Source organism: Petromyzon marinus, chromosome 6 (assembly GCF_048934315.1).
Source record: "Petromyzon marinus isolate PM22_M1 ecotype Great Lakes invasive population chromosome 6, UKy_Petmar_22M1.pri1.0, whole genome shotgun sequence".
NCBI classification, from domain to species: Eukaryota; Metazoa; Chordata; class Hyperoartia; order Petromyzontiformes; family Petromyzontidae; genus Petromyzon; species Petromyzon marinus.
In genome coordinates, this window is record NC_133672.1 from 13,118,182 (window position 1) to 13,137,679 (window position 19,498).

At 43.7% G+C, this 19,498-nt stretch overlaps 1 protein-coding gene across 1 annotated transcript in view; it reads left to right on the plus strand.

Moving 5' to 3' along the window:
- Positions 1–19,498, plus strand: part of LOC116939462 (synaptosomal-associated protein 25) — a 32,381-nt gene that overhangs the window by 7,729 nt on the left and 5,154 nt on the right. The window contains exons 3-5 of the mRNA XM_032947855.2: positions 15,155–15,196; positions 16,172–16,220; positions 17,400–17,517. Coding sequence (XP_032803746.1) covers positions 15,155–15,196; positions 16,172–16,220; positions 17,400–17,517 — 209 coding nt within the window. The remainder of the gene's footprint in view (positions 1–15,154; positions 15,197–16,171; positions 16,221–17,399; positions 17,518–19,498) is intronic.

The window sequence follows — 19,498 nt, forward strand, 5'->3', positions numbered from 1 at the left end:
ATTACTTCATATCCAACGATTCTATTGGCGTTATGCCATGAGACAAGTGCCTTTCCATTTGCAGCTTTAACACTCTAGCGATTAGAGAATGATCCTGGAAGATGACATTACAGAACTACGACACAAACATTATTAAAGGGATAAAACATTTATAGCCAAAATATTAGATTTGAGGGAAAAAGCAAAATTGTTGTGACTTGTGTTGGTTTCTAAAGGTTACTAAACAACTAAATATTTAATTTGTTCTTTTACTGACCTTAAGCTGCGTTTATTATTGCAGTGGAATGTATAGAAACATATCTGTCTGAGCATGGCACATACCTTCTGTGTAAAAGCACAGGTCTAATTACTTTTTGAGGTTCTACAACACATTCGATAACTTTTGAGTTGTGACATAGCCAACACGGCAGCGTGTAGCATAGTATCGACAAGGCTTGATTATTTCAACTCACTACTATACGGGACGTCTGACAAAAACATTACCAAGCTGCAACATTTTCTGGCACGTGTCGTGACGGTTAATGCAAGATCTGACCGTGTCCATCCAGTGTTTGCTAAGCTGTATTGGTTTCCGGTTGTCGAAGTAATACATTTTAAGGTCACACTCATTGTACACAAAGTGCCCGCCACAAATGAACCGCAAAAGCTTGCTGATCTTGTCAAGGGGCATAAACCATCACGCAAACTCCAGTCATCCTTGCAGCGGCTTTTGGCTAATCATCGAACAAAGACGGTCACTGCATTGCATGCTTTCAGATGGACTTCTGCGGCCGTCTGGAAGGCTCTTCCTTCCGATATAGCCACTAGAGCTATGTACTTTTCACATCTAGATGAAAAAAGTCTTATTTTAGAACTGCTTTTTGTGTTTAGTTGTCCTTCTCCCGCACCTCCGTGTAGCTCGGTTGGCTACATATGGTGCGGAAGAAGTAAAAAATACATACATACGAAGTATGTATCAAAGGCTTTAGCCGATTAATGCTCAGCATCCCATCTACAATCAGAGAGATCTGGATTTAAAAAGCTTAAAAATATCTAATATCGGCTTCCACTTTGTGTTATATGGTACATAGATTATATTTATTTATAACCAGCAATAGTCCATTTAAACCAGAAGTCTATTTTTCAAGGGAAATTCAAGTTATATGTGATCTATATGAGTGCTTTGCAAATAAAAAAGAGAGCCCTGGACTCACATTAGTATTATAACATATGCAGACAAATAATACACAGTCGTCATAATCTTAAGACATTGGTCAGGGAGTTGCTTATCCGACATACAGGGGCTGCTTTTTACATTTAAAATGTTTTGCTCTATTTCTCTCCTTGTACTCTCAATGCGTTATGTTATACTATTGTAGTGAGTTCATCTGAGTCGCAGACGTTGACTTGGAGGCAACACATTTATTCAGTTCCAACACACGGGGTAACTTTCCCCTCAACAGAATAACAACCTATGGTGGTGACCACCAGGATAACTACACTAGTTACCACACTAGTTACCACACTAGTTAGTACACTAGTTACTACACTAATTACTACACTAGTTACAACGTTACTGTTACTACGGACCGGGACCACAGCTTCAGCCCGGGTCCACGTATTGGAGACTTGTTGAACGGAGAACGTAGATTAAGGGTTTCTTCCAGGATGAACAACAACCCTGGTCCCTCTCGGGATCCGGCTTATATTCTCTGTAGCATGGCCGGCTCTGCCCCTGGCCACGTCCTTCTTCCAGAATCCTCGGGAAGGATCTGGGTCCAAATCACGTGACCACCCATAGCCTTAACTGGTCACGTGTCCTCTCGGGTCAACCAGAGTGCCATGGCCTCACATAACCTCATCCTTCGGCCGGCACCCACACACCCTGTCCTGTAGGGTCGGCACTGCACGTAAAGCGTGGCGCCAAATAGCGCTATTATATTCAACGCTCACGGGGCTTCTCTAGGGCCGGTACTACACCCAGCATGTTGACATCCAGCGATGTCACTACACTACAAAGCTGATTTGAAACAGTAGTAATCATAACATCACAATAATAGTGCCCTTTTATTTTTCCAGGAAAGCCTCACTGACACTTAAGACTATTTTTCAGGAGGGTCCTGCATAGGGATGTTTGGCCAATTCTATTTAAGATGATTTTAAAAATAGAGTACTTTGACAAATCTCCCGAGGGTGTAACGCGCATTGCTCTGCACAGATATGTTAAATAATCCATTGCTCCATAATAGAGGTTTTTTTTTGGTTAGTTTACGAAAGCCTACGTGTTAAACTAATTTATTGCTGCAATACCATCTCCTGGCCACGTCCCACCCCAAGCCTACAACATCTGTTACTCCCAGGCAGTCTCCGATCCAAGTACCGAACAGGCTCAGACCTGCTTAACGTCTGAGATCTGATGAGATCGGGCGCATGCATGGTGATTTCATTGTAATGCAGTATTTGATCATTATTGAGTGTAATCATTGATGATGATGATTCTGAGATGACAATCTCCATTTACACGAGAAATCATTTTTCACCCATAAGATGAGCCTCCTTTTGTCACTTGTTTATGTCAGGGCTTGAACCAATGATCTTAAAGGCTCTCAGTAGTCTGGTGTGACACAACCTCACGGAGCAACACAGCTATCTCACACTACAAGTTCAAATGCAGGAACTTTATAAGATATCGAGAATATCTGCTTCTGAGGTAGAAATAAATGTGACTTATCATGGGAAGAAGGGAGACCTATGTAACTGATAAACACCGAGACTTTTAACGTCTAATGTTCCAGGAAGACTTAAAGATTTCCCTGGACAGCTCTCTCAACAAGAGGCCAATCCAGGTAAAATAAACATTAGGCCAGGTGGCAACCGTAATGATTGCACAGCTCCAACTTAACGTAGCTGTTGCTTTTCACGTGACAGATATTCCCATGGCAGATACAATCCACGGTGGTCGTAGTTTTTTCAAGGAGATTGCTTATGTTGGGTTATCCTGCCTAACCTCCCTATTACCACGCTGCTGGAGGAGCTGATTGTTCGTCCGGTGCATGTGAGTGTCAAACATAAATAGTTTGTGGTCATCAGGATTACAGGGGAGGAGATTTATGAGATTAGACAGCAGCCATAATCTTAGTTCTACCTACATTCTTGGGCATTTACCAGAAGGGATTTATGAGTGCTGTTTTCCTTTATTAATCAAAAGCAACATATATACACAACACATATTTAGAGAACGTGAATATTCAAAAAATACACGTGTGTATTTCGCAAGATGTGTCAAATATTCTCGCCAGCGAAAGTCAAACTAGTCCACGGAGAGAGCAGAACGCTCTGGGACTATGGACTATTTTCAATGCAATTGACTGCTCCGTATTTGTAGGGTAACTCAACGATATCACGCAGCATGGAAGACTTGCATGAGTAAACTATATCTATATATATTTTAAAAAGTCAAAAATTGTGGCGGGGTTTGTGGGTTTGTGCGTGGGTTTGTGTGTGGTCGCGCGCTTGGCTCTCCAACAGTGAGGTTTACGTAAAAAAAATTGCCAGGTACCACGCCGGAAGCACCGCGGTGAGCAAGCGCTATTCCTTTTTCACATCCGTCAACTTGAAATTAGTTTAATTAGCGATTTAGCGCGATTTCTGTGCGCTTCACATTTATTTATGACTCGTGCACGACCATACCAACTCACGCACCTTTGGTGGGGGGGGGGGGGGGGGGACAGCCCATACCAAGTCGCACGCCTTCGGTGGGAGTGAGGGGGACATTTTCTTTCGCGTAAGAAATGCTATAAAGATACATTAAACACTCAGGTAAATTCTTCACTGTGTAATGTCCCCCCCCCCACCCCAATGCTTGCAGTTACTACTACTACTATACAGTCGCTAGATGCTACCACTATAGGCCGTAGATATTACTGTAGAGCGGCCGGGGAGATCGTGGCTGGGGGGGGGGGGGGTCAGGGGTAGCAGCCCAGCCTGCCAAGGTGCCACCTCGGCCGGTTGGACAATCTAGGCGAGGCCGGAGGCTCTGCACGGGACTAGGCCTCACCACGCCACTGTCAGGTGAGCACTTTGTGCTATAGTCGATAAATACTGCTATAGAGTCAGCATGTACTACTGTCGTGATAGCAGGTACCACCACAGTCGGTATGCACTGCTGTAATCATAGCAGGTACCACCGCACGGGACTAGGCCTCACCACGCCACTCTGTCAGGTGAGTACTCTGTGCTATAGAGTCGATCAATACTGCTATAGAGTCAGCATGTACTACTGTAGTGATAGCAGGTACCACCACAGTCGGTATGCACTGCTGTAATCATAGCAGGTACCATCACAGTCAGTATGCACTGCGGTTAGATTTTTAAGAGTAGTTTTGAAATATTTTAAGACCGAGGCAATGCCGGGTACTTCCTGCTAGTAGTATATAATGTTATTTTACATTTTAATGTTGAAAGAATGCAAATATTATAGTCACCCTAATGTATTCACATGCTAGATTTACAAAAAAATACTCAACATATTTTAATGAGCTGTTGTGACCAATATATAATTATGGATTTTGGAACAATGGATGGAAAAATGTAAGCCTGACCTTCAAAATGATCCTTGTATGCTGCAGCTTAATGCCGACTGGAAAATGGCCTTACGTGTAGAAAACACATAAACATTGTACACAGTAGAGCTACATGTGTACATATGTATTTATTCACACACAAACATATGTGTGGGGAGCGGTGGTGTAGTGGTTAGCACGCTGAGCTACGAACCTGGCGATCCAAGTAAAATTTCCGCTCATGGCCAACCCCAGTGACGGATTATCTGAACCGGTCCTGGGCCTCCCCTATGTCGACTCAGTCTCAAGGGAGTTCCTTGTGCGGTTTGTAAACATCGCCACTAGGGAGACAAAGGTGGCTGGGCGTTGTGCTGGCCACCCACCCCCTCGTGTACCCTGCTGACCTTCACAGGTCCTCTCTCACAGCACTTGCCCCACAAGTCTGTTAAGACGTGCTTTCTTAGCCAGGCCCGAATGGTAACTTAATATTTGAGGCTAACATTGCAGCAATGTTTACAGATGTTATAAAAATGTGAGTTTTATATATATGGGTGCCTGCAGGGAGGAGTTATCGTTAGTTATGCCCCATGCATAAGAAGATGACAGTATCAATCATTGAGTGAAACCTGTCACAAGTTGAGTCACAAGGCCATAATGATGTGTACATCATACTCCAGCGGGCTCTGGGATATTCACAATGTTATTTATGTTATTCGTGTTATTTACGTAATTTTGTTCTTCATTACCCAACTGCGAGTGACATGATGTTTATGCTGGGCGAGTCCCGCGGCATTGACGCCGAGTGCTTGTAGTCTTGTATAAACCTGCGAACTACAGTGCAAGCACTGGTATGTTTCCCAGTGAAACAGTGGTGCGATGGTTAGTGCAATGTGCTATGAATTTGTTGGCCTGAGTTCAATTCCCAGCCACAGCTAACATCAGTGGAAAGTGATATCTGAACCGGTCCTGGACCTCATTCATCAACCCAGGACTATTCCATTCGTGGATATGGCAATATGTTCAGGAGCGAAATCTCAATGAACCAACTCGGCATGACTGATCAGCATGGTCAAACAACCCCCGTGATCGATATGACAAGGGGGCTGGCGAGGCTTTATCCAGCAGTGGATTGACAACGTCTGTAAGTTATTATATATGTTAAGATAGCCATGTGATACATATATTTAACTAGCGGTAAGTCCCGGCGTTGCCCGGGCGAAAAAGACAGACACACACATAGACTTACACACACTTTAAATGTACATGAGTTTAGCGGAAGAAGCAAGGAATAGAAATATAATTTGTTCGCACACAAACATTATGATTGTAATATTTGCCACGGGATTATTTTAAAAGTAGGTTTCTATCAACGTGATTTGACACAATAACAAATAAATAAACGCAGAGCAAGCTATTAATAAATGAATAGTTGTGAGCACACAAACGAACATATGTGAATATTAGAAAGGTGTTCTTTGGTTCTTTCGGTAAAGTCACGTAGAATGAGAATAAAATAATAAATTGATAAAATAAAATAACACAATAATATTCTCACGACGTTTCGGCCACAACACCTGATGAAGGCCGCTTGTGTTGTGGCCGAAACGTCGTGAGAATATTATTGTGTTATTTTATTTTATCAATTTATTATTTTATTCTCATTCTACGTGACTTTACCGAAAGAACCAAAGAAGATGAATCATTGCAGTCACGAAAGCTTTAAATCGAAATTAGAAAGGTGATTATAGAAATACCAGGTTTCTGTGTGGATGCGTTGAGCGAAAGATGCAAGGAATCGAAAAATTAGTTGTCTGCACACAAACATTATTAATGTACATTCATTGTGTCTTTCGGTAAAGTCACGTAGATAGAAAAATAATGAAAAGTGTAAAAAATATCACACAATACCATACAACAACAACCGCCATTCGCCACTAAGTGGCAGTGACGTCACCACGACGCTTGTGGCAGGCTATGTGCACCTTGAGGCCACGTGAAGTGTCGAACGCCTGCTGACAGGAGGTGACGGGGCAGACCCAGATGCGACAGGTCGACTGACTGAGATGACTGGCTGATGCACCACCTGTGCCCCCTACTGTGCCAACTTGCTGTGCTTTAGTCACCTGGCGCTCCGCTCGTTGTTGTGAGCGTCGCTCCTCCGCCCTCCGTTGTTATTGGAGGACGACTACCTCCAACTGGCCAGTAGCGTCCTTCACGAGCCTCCTCCACAGAGGGCGATCTTGATAGCACTGGAAGCAGTCATCAGCAAGTCCACTCAGCTCCACGTCCTCCTGTACCACATCACTCCATCTCTTCTGTAGCCCGTGCTACGCCCGTTTAGCCCCCACGATCCGGCCGAACAAAAACTGTTTAGGCATGCTGTGGCTGGGCATGCGGGGTACATGGCCCAGCCAACGCAGCCTTGCCTGCCGGAGGAACTCACCGATGGGACTTTGTCCACATCTTTAAAGGATTTGTGAGCTCCTCACACAATTCAGCCTGGTTAGACCCAGGATGGATCGTAGGCAGGCCAGCCTAAATGTTTATAACCGGCAAAGATGTTCCATTAGGGGGGTCCACGTTTCGCAAGCGTAGAGAAGGCAGGGAATGACTGTGGCCGAGAAGACCTGTAGCTTCGTGCTGAGCGACAGACCAGGTAGCTTCCACACAGCATTACACAACCGATGAAAATACAATGCCGCTCGACTGAGACCTCCGCTGTTAAACCGGAGCCGGTCATAAGCACACTGCCCAGGCATGGGAAACTCTCCACTCTCTCCATAACCGCCCCACCAGCAATTGGGAGTTGTGGGGGTGGAGTGTCCGATGGTACAAAATACCCAGGCAGGTGATGGGAGGCTGATGGCAAAGTCCCACCTCTTAGTGGCAAGCTCCAGGTTCAGCATCAGCGCCTCCAACTCCTCGTCTTGAGTGAGCAGCAATTACCAGATAATCAGCATACATAACATGGTTTAGCAATAGGGAGCCATCCCTTGACCGCACCCGGGCATCGATCAGCCTCCCATTGTATCTGTAACAGATGGAAATTCCTCCGGTACAGCTATTGAAGGCTTCACGAACTACGTGGGTTTCCAATCGGTAATTTATTCCGCAAAAAAAAATCTGTAACCTTGCATTAATACACTGCTAAAATAGTCTAAAACCACCACTTGGTTAACCACTGCCGAAGTGAAGGCCTCCCCATGCAGAGTTGATCATGGAGGTTGTTTCGGCCATACTTCACCTCTTTCCCTCCCCCTAATATAGGGTATTTGGTCTACTCTTCCATTGTGGCCAGGCCATATTTGAAGAGGTGGGAGTAGGCCACTCTCTGACCCACCACACACCGCACCTCCGATTAGCACGGTTGGTGGCTACGTACGGTGCAAAAGAAGTCCAACATAGAACTGCGGTGCACAAATGTATACTGCTGGGGGTAGATGGGGGCAGGCATGGAGGAGAGCGAGGTGATCGTTAGACCAGAGGTCTGCAACCAAACTAACAAGAAGTGAAATGTTTTCGTTTTGGGTAAAAAAAAATTAAGTATTTAAGAGCCGCAATGCTTGTGCTTATGTGACGGTGGTCCTTAATAAACGCTGTCACTAAACACAATTGGTCCTTGAGTAAACATCGTCACTGAACAGTCAAAGAGCTGCATGAGGTTCCGCGTGCCGCAGGTTGCCGGTATGGACTAACTGTGATGCACAATTTTTTATCCTGGGTGGACGGAGGCCGGAGGATTTAAAAACAAAAAACTTTCCCATTGGTTTTCAACTTCCACGTGGGGGAAATAGAACTGGCGACCTTTTGTGTTTCAAGTCCAGTGCACTCGCCGTTACATCACGGTGTCATTCCACGCGTGTGCTATGTAACCTTCTGTTGAATGTATTCCGCTCAATAACTGAGCCTACAATAAATTTGCATGCATGGATTTTGTTTTGTTTTACTAAATACATTGTGGCCACAGTGCTTTTGGGCTGTGCTTTGTTTAGTTAAAGGCATTTCCAAGTTTAGATGTCTAGAATCAAAGCGGGGTGTGTGTGTCCTCAAATACAAAGGTCGAAATGGGTGCTCGCTAACAGCACTTGCCTCAACATTCTGTTAAAGGCTATACGGGGGATCTTTGTCTTTGTCCTCAAATAGCAATATGGTCCATTTACATCATGTAGGTTGACTTTTTCGTAAATAGTGAGGATGTAATTGTTACGAATGATAAGTGGCTATTGTGAAGTGGGAAGCCGTGCGGCGTTAGGGGCCGTGACGTCACGCACCTATGGGGTGGGGGTCAGACATTTGTGACGATGTGTGACGAGGGTGGGGGGTGAGAAATATGACGTCAAATCAAAATGCGCAACTTTAAATAAATATAGACAACACGTTCTACTTAATTAAATATACTTTTTAATAAATGTTTTCTCCTACAACACCAGAGTGCAGCGCCACATTAAATACGCACTACAATGACAATAGTTTAAAGCGATTTGAAGCATTTTGATTTAAGGATTTCGTGACTGCAGGGATTCATATTCTTGGTTCTTTCGGTAAAGTCACGTAGAAGGGAAACCATAAAATAATAAAAAAATATAAACAATAAAATCGTATTGTTGAATAGTTTTAGTATTTTATAATAATAAAAATATAAAACAATAAAATTGTATAATAATAAAAAATATAAAACAATAAAATTGTATTGTTTTATATTTTTATTATTTGTATTATTTTATTATTATTTTATTGTTTTCCTTCTACGTAGAAGGGAAACCATAAAATAATAAAAATATAAAACAATTAAATTGTATTGTTTTATATTTTTATTATTTTATAATAGTAAAAATATAAAACAATAAAATTGTATTGTTTTATATTTTTATTATTTTATTGTTTCCCTTCTACGTTACTTTACCGAAAGAACCAAGGATTTGAAGCATTTTTTTTGGGGGGGGGGGGGGTGCAGAGCTTTGTGACGTCATATTTGAGGGGGGGGGGTCTGACTTCTTGTGACACCGTGTGACGAGAGGGAGGGGGTCAAAAACCGTCCAAAATCGCGTGACGTCATTTATGGACGGTCCCTTAGCGGTTTATGTTCTGTGCTACGAGCACTACGGCTCACATGAGTGGCGAGTGATATTGATCCTGAGTGCCTCCAACAAACCCACTCTGCGGATCGTGCAGAGTGGTCTCGACATAAAATGCTGCATGGAGAAGTACTGCTAGCAGTTAAACTTAAAAAACAAAATGTGTATTTAACAGGTAAGGCCCACTGGGCTACACAACTCTTTTTAAATAAGTGACCTGGCCACAAATGATGGCTCAACGAAGTGGCTTAAGTTGGCGTTTATTAAAGCCAAATACTCGAATACGCGTGTTGCGAAATGTGGAGGGGAAAAAACCGGATGACCCAGAGAAAAGTCTACACAAGCGTCAGCGTTGGGATCGAACCCACTACCTCCTGTATACCAGGCGAGGAATTTAAAATCTCGCCACCGTGCGGTGAGTACGGCAATACCTGATTCGAACCAAATGTGGCCCAACTTTATTTTACGTGTGTAGCGTATCTCTTCTATTGTCACAGAGGTATTTAAGGCGGGTTTTTTTTTACATAAGCCCTCTCTCGGATCGTGTTTGCAAAGCGGATCGTGCAGATTGTGTTCTGGCAACCCACAGCAGTTAATTTGCCTTTGACACGAACGCGCGTGCTAAAAAAAAAACAGAGATCCGCAGACATGAAGAATATGTAAAATGATGTTGACCTATCTTTTTGGACGGTCGAAAAATCTTATTAAAAAGGGGGTTAACGTAAATCTACAAAGCTAGGTCTGTGTTGGGTCTAGCAACTGCGTGCGTACTTGCTTCCACCGTTATCGCCCCGGCCTTTTTTGTCCCCCCTTTACGTTCAGAGTCGACAGCACTCTACTCTTTGGTTCTATTCGGTAAAGTCACGTAGGTAAAAAATAAAATAACAAAAATCACGACGTTTCGGCCACAACACAAGTGGCCTTCATCAGGTGAAGGGACCGTGCTGTCCCTTCACCTGAAGGGACCGTGCTGTCCCTTCACCTGATGAAGGCCACTTGTGTTGTGGCCGAAACGTCGTGATTTTTGTTATTTTTTACCTACGTGACTTTACCGAATAGAAGCAAAGAGTATGGATCCTTGCAGTCACGAAAGCTTCAAATCTAGAATCGACAGCACTCGTTCAGAAGTATTTGGCTGCTGCTCTCCATCGCCACGCGAGGACCCACTTCGCTTGAGCTCGCGTTTGTTTCCAGGTCGCTTCCGAAAACGAACCAAGTAGCTCGAGCGGATCTTTATCCGGTAAAATAAAACGTGGTTTAGTTTTGTGGTTTACTCCCGACAAATGAAATGTGCTGGCGTGTTGGCTCTCGATTGTACCACCAGGGCATTGCGGTGTTCGAAATGCCATCTTCAGTTCTGGCACGTGGAGGTCTGAGGCCAAAATCAAAGAGCTGAGTCCAGGTTTAAAACCACTCGTCGTGTTGTCGCTGAGCATTGCGGGTAATCGCATGCACACATCAATAGGATGTTTGCCAACATGCCGCTGTTGTACAACGGAAGCTATTTTTGCGGTGGAAAAAAAAATGTCAAATGCGTTGATGCATACCTCTCACTGTTTAAAGTAAAGAGGATTTGTTTTTTAAATCCCTGATTAATAGTGGGAGGGCTAAAAACGATGCGCCCGATATTCTACCAAGTGGCGAGGGGGGGTGCGATGCCCCCCCCCCGTCTCCTTTGAAATTTCCTTTACAAGGGAAATCTTGGGAGGACGTGTGCCAACTTCGCGTAAGGGTTGTAGGATCTAGCAAAAGGAAGGAAGTGATGGCAGGGTGCGGTAGTGTCAACAGCATTTGGCCACGATGGCTTCCTTTGTTCGTGAACTACTTCCGGCACCCCCCCCCCGCCCCCCCGGTGCATGCGAGGCACGCTTCGGTGCTTGTGTCGAGAGGAGCACCGCGAGGACCCGGCGAGGGGCGAGCGCAGAAAGAGGGGCGGAAAGGGAGGAGCCCCGGAACAAGTGATGGTAGAAGGGGGACCGAGAGGGCAGAGAGGAGAGGGGGGAAGTTGGGGTGGAGACGTCCAGGGGGGGGAGTGGGGAAAAGGGGGGGGGGGGAGACGTGAAGGGTAACCTCGGGAGAGAGGAGAGTGAGGAAGGAGACAGTGGACGGGGGCTAGCGAGTGCCCGCCCGCGGGTGGAAGTGTGGAGAGAGAGAGAGAGGGAGAGAAGGAGTGCGAGTGGAGTGGAGGAAGAGGAGTGAATAAACGGCGAGCAGCCCCTGAATAAGGATCTGGTCTCCGTGCGGTGATTCGGCAAACACCCGGGGTGTCCAGAAGTCGTATTCTACACTTGTACCAGCGTGGTCCGGATGTCTTGCGACCCCTACCGACCAGTCCCATTTAAGTCACATTTAATCGTCTGAAACGTAAACAAAATAAAAGCAAGGTTTATTTAAAACAGAAATTATTACGCAAAAGGAAAAAAAAATGTTACGGGCTCAATTATTTGGGGGGTGGTGGGCGGGGGGGGTCACAAGACATTTGGACCACCCTGTATAATTGCCCCGTTGAGTGAGCGCTGCGGGGTTCTCTTCAGAAGGTGCAGTCGGTGAGGGGTTCCTGTCCCAGCGGCCGGCAACCAAAATAACAAGAAGAGACATCTTTGACGAATTCTGTAATAGATAAAATAAAAAAGCGAAATATTTCAAGAGCCGCTATGTCTGTATGTACATTGAACTTCTTGAACTTCCTTTGCACCATACGCAGCCAACCGCGCTTATCGGAGATGCGCGGGGAAAGGACGACAAACGGGACTCAAATCAGTTTTAAAGAGGTGACTTTTCAATCCAGATGATCTACAAGTTCGCAGCTCCAGTAGCATTCTAATATCGGATAGGAAGAACGTTCCAGGCGGCCGCAGAAGCGCCTTGCGTGTTTGTTTTGTTGTTGCATTTTGAAGGCGAATGAGAAATCTCCCCACCCTCCACCCGCTGACGCGCGTGCCTTGCCAGGGGCAACCCCCGGGCAGCTGTAGCGGGTCGAGGGAAATAATTAAATAATGAGGAATACCACTCAATTGTAAATTTAACTTCACTTTAAAGTTTGACGGGCGGGGAAACAAAATAGCGCTGGCTCACCGCGGTTCGCGAGCCAAATACCTTGGCGAGTTGCATCCACACAGAGACAGACGGACAGACAGACGAAAAAAATGCCTTTTATAGTTAAGAAGATAAATGTTGCAGTATTCACACTGGGAAAGCTCTGTGATCTATGCAGAATTGGCCCTGTGACATTTACATTAAGTCTGCTACATGATATTTAAAATGTGTGGGCGGTATGATATTTAGTTTTGTTTTGCTCATTATGAGTGTGGCGTAAACATTGGAACATACAGTGAGGGAAAAAAAGTATTTGATCCCCTGCTGATTTTGTACGTTTGCCCACTGGCAAAGAAATGATCAGTCTATAATTTTAATGGTAGGTTTATTTGAACAGTGAGAGACAGAATAACAACAAAAAAATGCAGAAAAACACATGTCAAAAATGTTATAAATTGATTTGCATTTTAATGAGGGAAATACGTATTTGACCCCTCTGCAAAACATGACTTAGTACTTGGTGGCAAAACCCTTGTTGGCAATCACAGAGGTCAGATGTTTCCTGTAGTTGGCCACCAGGTTTGCACACATCTCAGGAGGGATTTTGTCCCACTCCTCTTTGCAGATCTTCTCCAAGTCATTAAGGTTTCGAGGCTGACGTTTGGCAACTCGAACCTTCAGCTCCCTCCACATATTTTCTATGGGATTAAGGTCTGGGGACTGGCTAGGCCACTCCAGGACCTTAATGTGCTTCTTCTTGAGCCACTCCTTTGTTGCCTTGGCCGTGTGTTTTGGGTCATGGTCATGCTGGAATACCCATCCACAACCCATTTTCAATGCCCTGGCTGAGGGAAGGAGGTTCTCACCCAAGATTTGACGGTACATGGCCCCGTCCATCGTCCTTTTGATGTGGTGAAGTTGTCCTGTCCCCTTAGCAGAAAAACACCCCCAAAGCATAATGTTTCCACCTCCATGTTTGACGGTGGGGATGGTGTTCTTGGTGTCATAGGCAGCATTCCTCCTCCTCCAAACACGGCGAGTTGAGTTGATGCCAAAGAGCTCCATTTTGGTCTCATCTGACCACAAAGGATTTGAGTCCTTCACGACGCAGTGTGTTACCAATTGTTTTCTTGGTGACTATGGTCCCAGTTGCCTTGAGATCACTGACAAGATCCTCCCGTGTAGTTCTGGGCTGATTCCTCACCGTTCTCATGATCATTGCAACTCCACGAGGTGAGATCTTGCATGGAGCCCCAGGCCGAGGGAGATTGACAGTTCTTTTGTGTTTCTTCCATTTGCAAATAATCGCACCAACTGTTGTCACCTTCTCACAAAGCTGCTTGGCAATGGTCTTGTAGCCCATTCCAGCCTTGTGTAGGTCTACAATCTTGTCCCTGACATCCTTGGAGAGCTCTTTGGTCTTGGCCATGGTGGAGAGTTTGGAATCTGATTGATTGATTGCTTCTGTGGACAGGTGTCTTTTATACAGGTAACAAGCTGAGATTAGAAGCACTCCCTTTAAGAGTGTGCTCCTAATCTCAGCTCGTTACCTGTATAAAAGACATCTGGGAGACAGAAATCTTTCTGATTGAGAGGGGGTCAAATACTTATTTCCCTCATTAAAATACAAATCAATTCATAACATTTTTGACATGCGTTTTTCTGGATTTTGTTGTTGTTATTCTGTCTCTCACTGTTCAAATAAACCTACCATTAAAATTATAGACTGATCATTTCTTTGTTAGTGGGCAAACGTACATAATCAGCAGGGGATCAAATACTTTTTTCCCTCACTGTAGCTGGGACAAATGTATTGCACATTGAAAGACAGTCACACATAATGGTTGAATGTTTTTTTGGTGCAATTAGTGCTGATTGTGGTGTGTGTGACATTTTATGTCTGTCCTATGTGTCTTGCTACAAGCTGGTATTCTGTTATGCATCATGATGTCTAGGCGTGTCGGTCATGGGGCGTTGTATGATCATGCTTCACCATGCTGGTCAGTTTGGGTTGATGAAGAGATCTAATTTTATCTTGCCTCTCACTAAGTATCTCACTGATGATGGTGCCCCAATCCAGGAGAGCTCCTTAGGTCCTTAAAGGTGTCACGCTTCATCGTCATGTCGAAGCAGTCACGGGACCTTCTGTGAGATGGGGAGGCCTTCATTGAGCAGTGGATAAACCATGGCTGATGATGAACATGAAATATGGCATGAACCACATTCACATTTGTTCTGCTGCTGTGCTTATGTTCTTTGTTCAGTGTTTGTGTCGCGTATGTTCAGTCTGCGTGGTGTTCTGTGTGCCCAGTCTGTGTGTTGTGCCAGTGGTGGGACCCACTGTCTAATTCTTCCCCCACTTCTTCGTAATGGGGTGCCTGCCCCCCTCTGGCTCTTGGGTCCCGGTACAGTTGCACTGTTTGCACACTCGATAACGACGCCACTGTGTTGTGAAGTGTGTTCCTATTATACGATCTGCACGTTGGGTTTTCTGTGTTGCAGTCACTGGAAAGTACTCGTCGAATGTTACAGCTGGTGGATGAGGTGAGCCAGCATTTATTCTTCAGCACAGCAAACATCCTCCTTCTTTTGTGGAACTGTATCTAATATTTTCTTAAGGCAGGAACATTTACTCCATGTAAATTGTATATGACATGTACCAAAGTTTAAAATCATACCACAAGGAAACTGTGACAGATACACTTATGGGTTTTATGACATAAAGGATTTTTAAAGATTAATGACAGGTAATTATTGAAGCAATGCAATGTGACTCTAGGTGAATGTTTGCATATAATATGAAAATATAATTTATACAGATGTTTTTTTTTTAATAAGAGTGAAGCCCTCAATTTGTTTTCTTTTGCAACTAATTAAATTTCCGGAAATCATTTAAGAGGGTGTAATGGCAGTTGTTTGGCACCTTACACTGTGGAGTATTTTTTAAAAATATATAACAATATAGTTCTTCTCACATTCATGCTCACTTTAAAATCATTGGAATTACAACAGTATAGCATTTATTTATTTTATATTTGGTTCAAATCTAATGAATGATTACATCATTCTGAATCTTCACTAAGCCTGCACTTTACTGAATGCTCACAGTGTCCATAGAGCTGGTACATTTGGAAGCTAATTTCCGGAGACTCGTCACAGAGGCAGCATTGAAAGGAGCATTCTCAGATTACAACTTACAATAAAGATCTCACAGTCGGACGTCTCAGCTTGCGTTAAAGCTCAAGTGGTAATGCCATGGCGATCATTTGTTTCATTCGAGAGAAATTAATGTGATTCATGGAGGTGGTGACCCAGTTTTCCTGAGAGTGAAACCACAGAGACCAACCAATAGATCTCACTTCCGAAGCTGGGAGTGATGTTGGGGGTTTAAGCATACGGAATGCGCGACATTTCATCCGGGCCGCATGTGGCAATACAGCAGTTGTTTTTAATAAAAACATTATGAATCATTCTCATTTATTCCCTAAGCTTCTGTCCCTTGTGTTCCTTGTAAATTAGAGCAAAGAAGCTGGCATAAGGACACTGGTAATGCTGGATGAGCAAGGAGGTAAGACGCTGCACATTAAGCATGGTGCCAAGACACTTCCGTAAGAGTCCATGAGACCAGGTGTTATTTTTACAAAATAAGTTGAATTGTTTGAAGGGCGAGCGTGCAGTGTGTTCTGAGTGATCTGATTGAACTCTGGACACAGCGAAACCGTGAATATTGTTTTCAATCAGAATGGAATGTTTATGTGATCTGGTCCAACAGTTTACCTCGGTTAGATATGCCATATGTTCACAATGCATGTGTTCTGAAGATGTATTCATGTTATTGACATATATTTAGAGAATCCGTGATGCACACCTGATACAGAGGTAGGGTAGATGACGTAATGTGAGAACGTTGTATAAGCCAATTGACATGTTATACTTTATCTCTCTTGAGAGAGTTATATATGTATATGATTCAGTTGACACAATATCTAGTCAAATTATTTTGACCAGAAATCATACATGGCACAGGTATGCTTCCTTATAGGAGGTATTCTAAAACCGCTATATTGGTCAAAACGCTTTTGAAGTACAGAATTATTGAACGTAATAATAACACACTTGTCGCTGCCTTCAACAAAGGCAATTGCTGAACACATTATTATTTCATTGTGGTTTCTTTATTTGCCAGGCAGTTATTTTCAGAAATGATTACATTGCCAAATTATTTTTAATCGTAAAAAAACGTTGTTTTGGATTAGATCGCGTACATTTATAAATTGGTCATTAAACCCTCCACCACCCGACACAGCCAATTAGTAAGGTTTGTCACGTAAACAGAACATGCCAATTCGTTACAAGTTCAAAACACCGGTGTGTTGGAGAGCCAAGCCACAACGTTGACAATCTGACACCCCGGTGTGCTGTACTAGTAAAAAAAATTGGCATGTTCTGTTACGTGACAAACCTTACTAATTGGCTGTGTCGGGTGGTGGCGGGTTGATATATTTACGATCTAACCCAAAAAACCTGTGTTATGGATATTGGTCGCGAAAGCCTATGTATGAAAATATTTTCAACTTGTGCTTTTACTTTATTGCCAATACGGTCCTTTAAATTCAATTTTAGCTGTACAGTGCTGTACACATATTTGTACACACAGTTGGCAAGAACAAATTTCTATTCGCTTAATATCGTAATATTTGCCCAGCTTTAACGGAATTTAAAGAGTTCCTGCTTATTTCTCTAACAGAACAGCTTGACAAGATTGAGGAAGGCATGGACCAGATCAACAAGGATATGAAGGAGGCCGAGAAAAACTTAACAGATTTAGGGAAATGCTGTGGCCTGTGCGCGTGTCCGTGTGAAAAGTAGGTACTGGCCCACCTCGTCTGAGGGCCTCTGTGCATAATTGTGTGTCACGCTCATCCCGTGCTCTGTCTTTGGCATGGTCTTAAGTCTGTACTTGTGTTTTGGTCTTTTCTTTTCCCCTCTCCACCCTGTGCCCTCAATTTCCCACCTGCACTCATTCAACCATTTTATGTAAGAACAATTGGAGCATACCGAGCAAGGCATGGATGGGATCAATCAGGATATGAAGGAGGCAGAAAAAAACTTGTCAAGTGTAGGAAATTGCTGCGGCCTGTGTGCCCTATGCCCCTGTGAAAAGTAGGTCTGAGCAGGCGTGGTTTGTTATTTAAACCATAAACTAGATGAGCCTAGTTCCGTATCTGCTTTATAGGTCCTTACCATGCCCCCAGACATGTCTTGGCATGCCTGGCCATGCTGGTCTGTAAAGATAAATATATTGCATGATCAGTTGGGTATACATTAGCATAGAGCTGCTGTACCCTCAAGCTTAAAAGCATGCTGTGGCAATACACTGTCATTATCCATGATGCTACACACGTGGTTTGTCATACATGTTACATTTAATCTTTTATTCTGCAAACATTTCCATTCCAGTGTGTAGTGCATGATGCGTGACTCTGACAGCTGTCAACAAAATCAGTAAATCGGTCAAAATCTAAGAATGTTTTATGCCCGTGTGTTGTGCAGCTTATAATGTTATCAAATTAGTTGACATGTATGACAACGCTTCTGTGGAATGCCTGGATTTAACATTCACCAGTTGTCAAAAAAAGTATACTTTTCTTTTTTACAAAAATATCTTCTTGTGAATATTATGACAATATTTTTGGCATTTGTGGACAATTAAAAAATAAGATCAGATTTTAGTAGTGTCATTAAACCCACAAAATAACTGCTGACATCACCAAGGCACAGTTTAATGTTGAGCTTGGTTAGACATGTGTGCTTCTCTATAGACCCCTCTTTACTTTGTTGAACATTATTAATTATTACAAATGGTGATTTGTTAATATCAGCGTATTTTTGTTGCATTTTTATGTAATGTCCTTGCTGCACAATGTATGTTCTACAATTATTCAAGTTTGTTGGGAAGGCCATTGCCTCCACAAAGTATGAATACCATCATAAATAACCTATTCAGTTGCTCTTTATGCATGTGTTGAGGTGTAACTGACGACGCAGACACGGTTCTTGGGTAGGGGTGGATGCCAAGGTTTATTAAGGGCTACTGCCAGTAACTTATTAAAGGCTTACGCCTAACAGGTGACAACCCTAATATCTCCCCAGGGGAAGGGTACTGGGAGGTCCCCAGCTCCACCCAGGCTAGACGTGATCTTCCCCCAGCACGGACCGAGGGATTATCCAACTCGGTCGGCCGGGTGAAGTATCACTCTCGCCTGGCGCTGATTCCCTCTACCCTGGATCCCGACTCCCTAACTCTCTCCGTTCCTGGCTCTTCGCGACGACCCCCTTTACGTCACGGGTTCCCCCTTATATCCCCCGTGACCTCTGACGTCATCCATTCTCACCCCCCTGAGTGACATGACGTCCTCCACTACTCGTCTACACATGGAAAGACGATATGGGTTGCCACTGAAGTTGCCTTTGTATATCGTCTTGTCTGCAAGTAAGGCCATGCTGGGCTAACCCGCAGCCTGTTGTAAATTACTTACTTGTCATCTCTGACTTGTATACTGCATTGACGTATTTATGTATAGTCCCTCACTTCATTTCCACGTTTACCGTGTATTCTTTTGATCCTGTCATTCTTATTTGAAGTGAAACATATTTTAGTTTGGTACTAATTCGTAAATGTACTTGCAGAACTGCATTTTTACATCTATCTTCCTTTAGGCATTAATGTACTTTTTTCCCCAACGTGGTTCCAAGAATAAATCATCTGTAATGCATGATGTATAGCAGTAGACAGAGGTTTTCATTATTGTAATTTGTGTCTGCAATCCGTAACTACATGTCCAC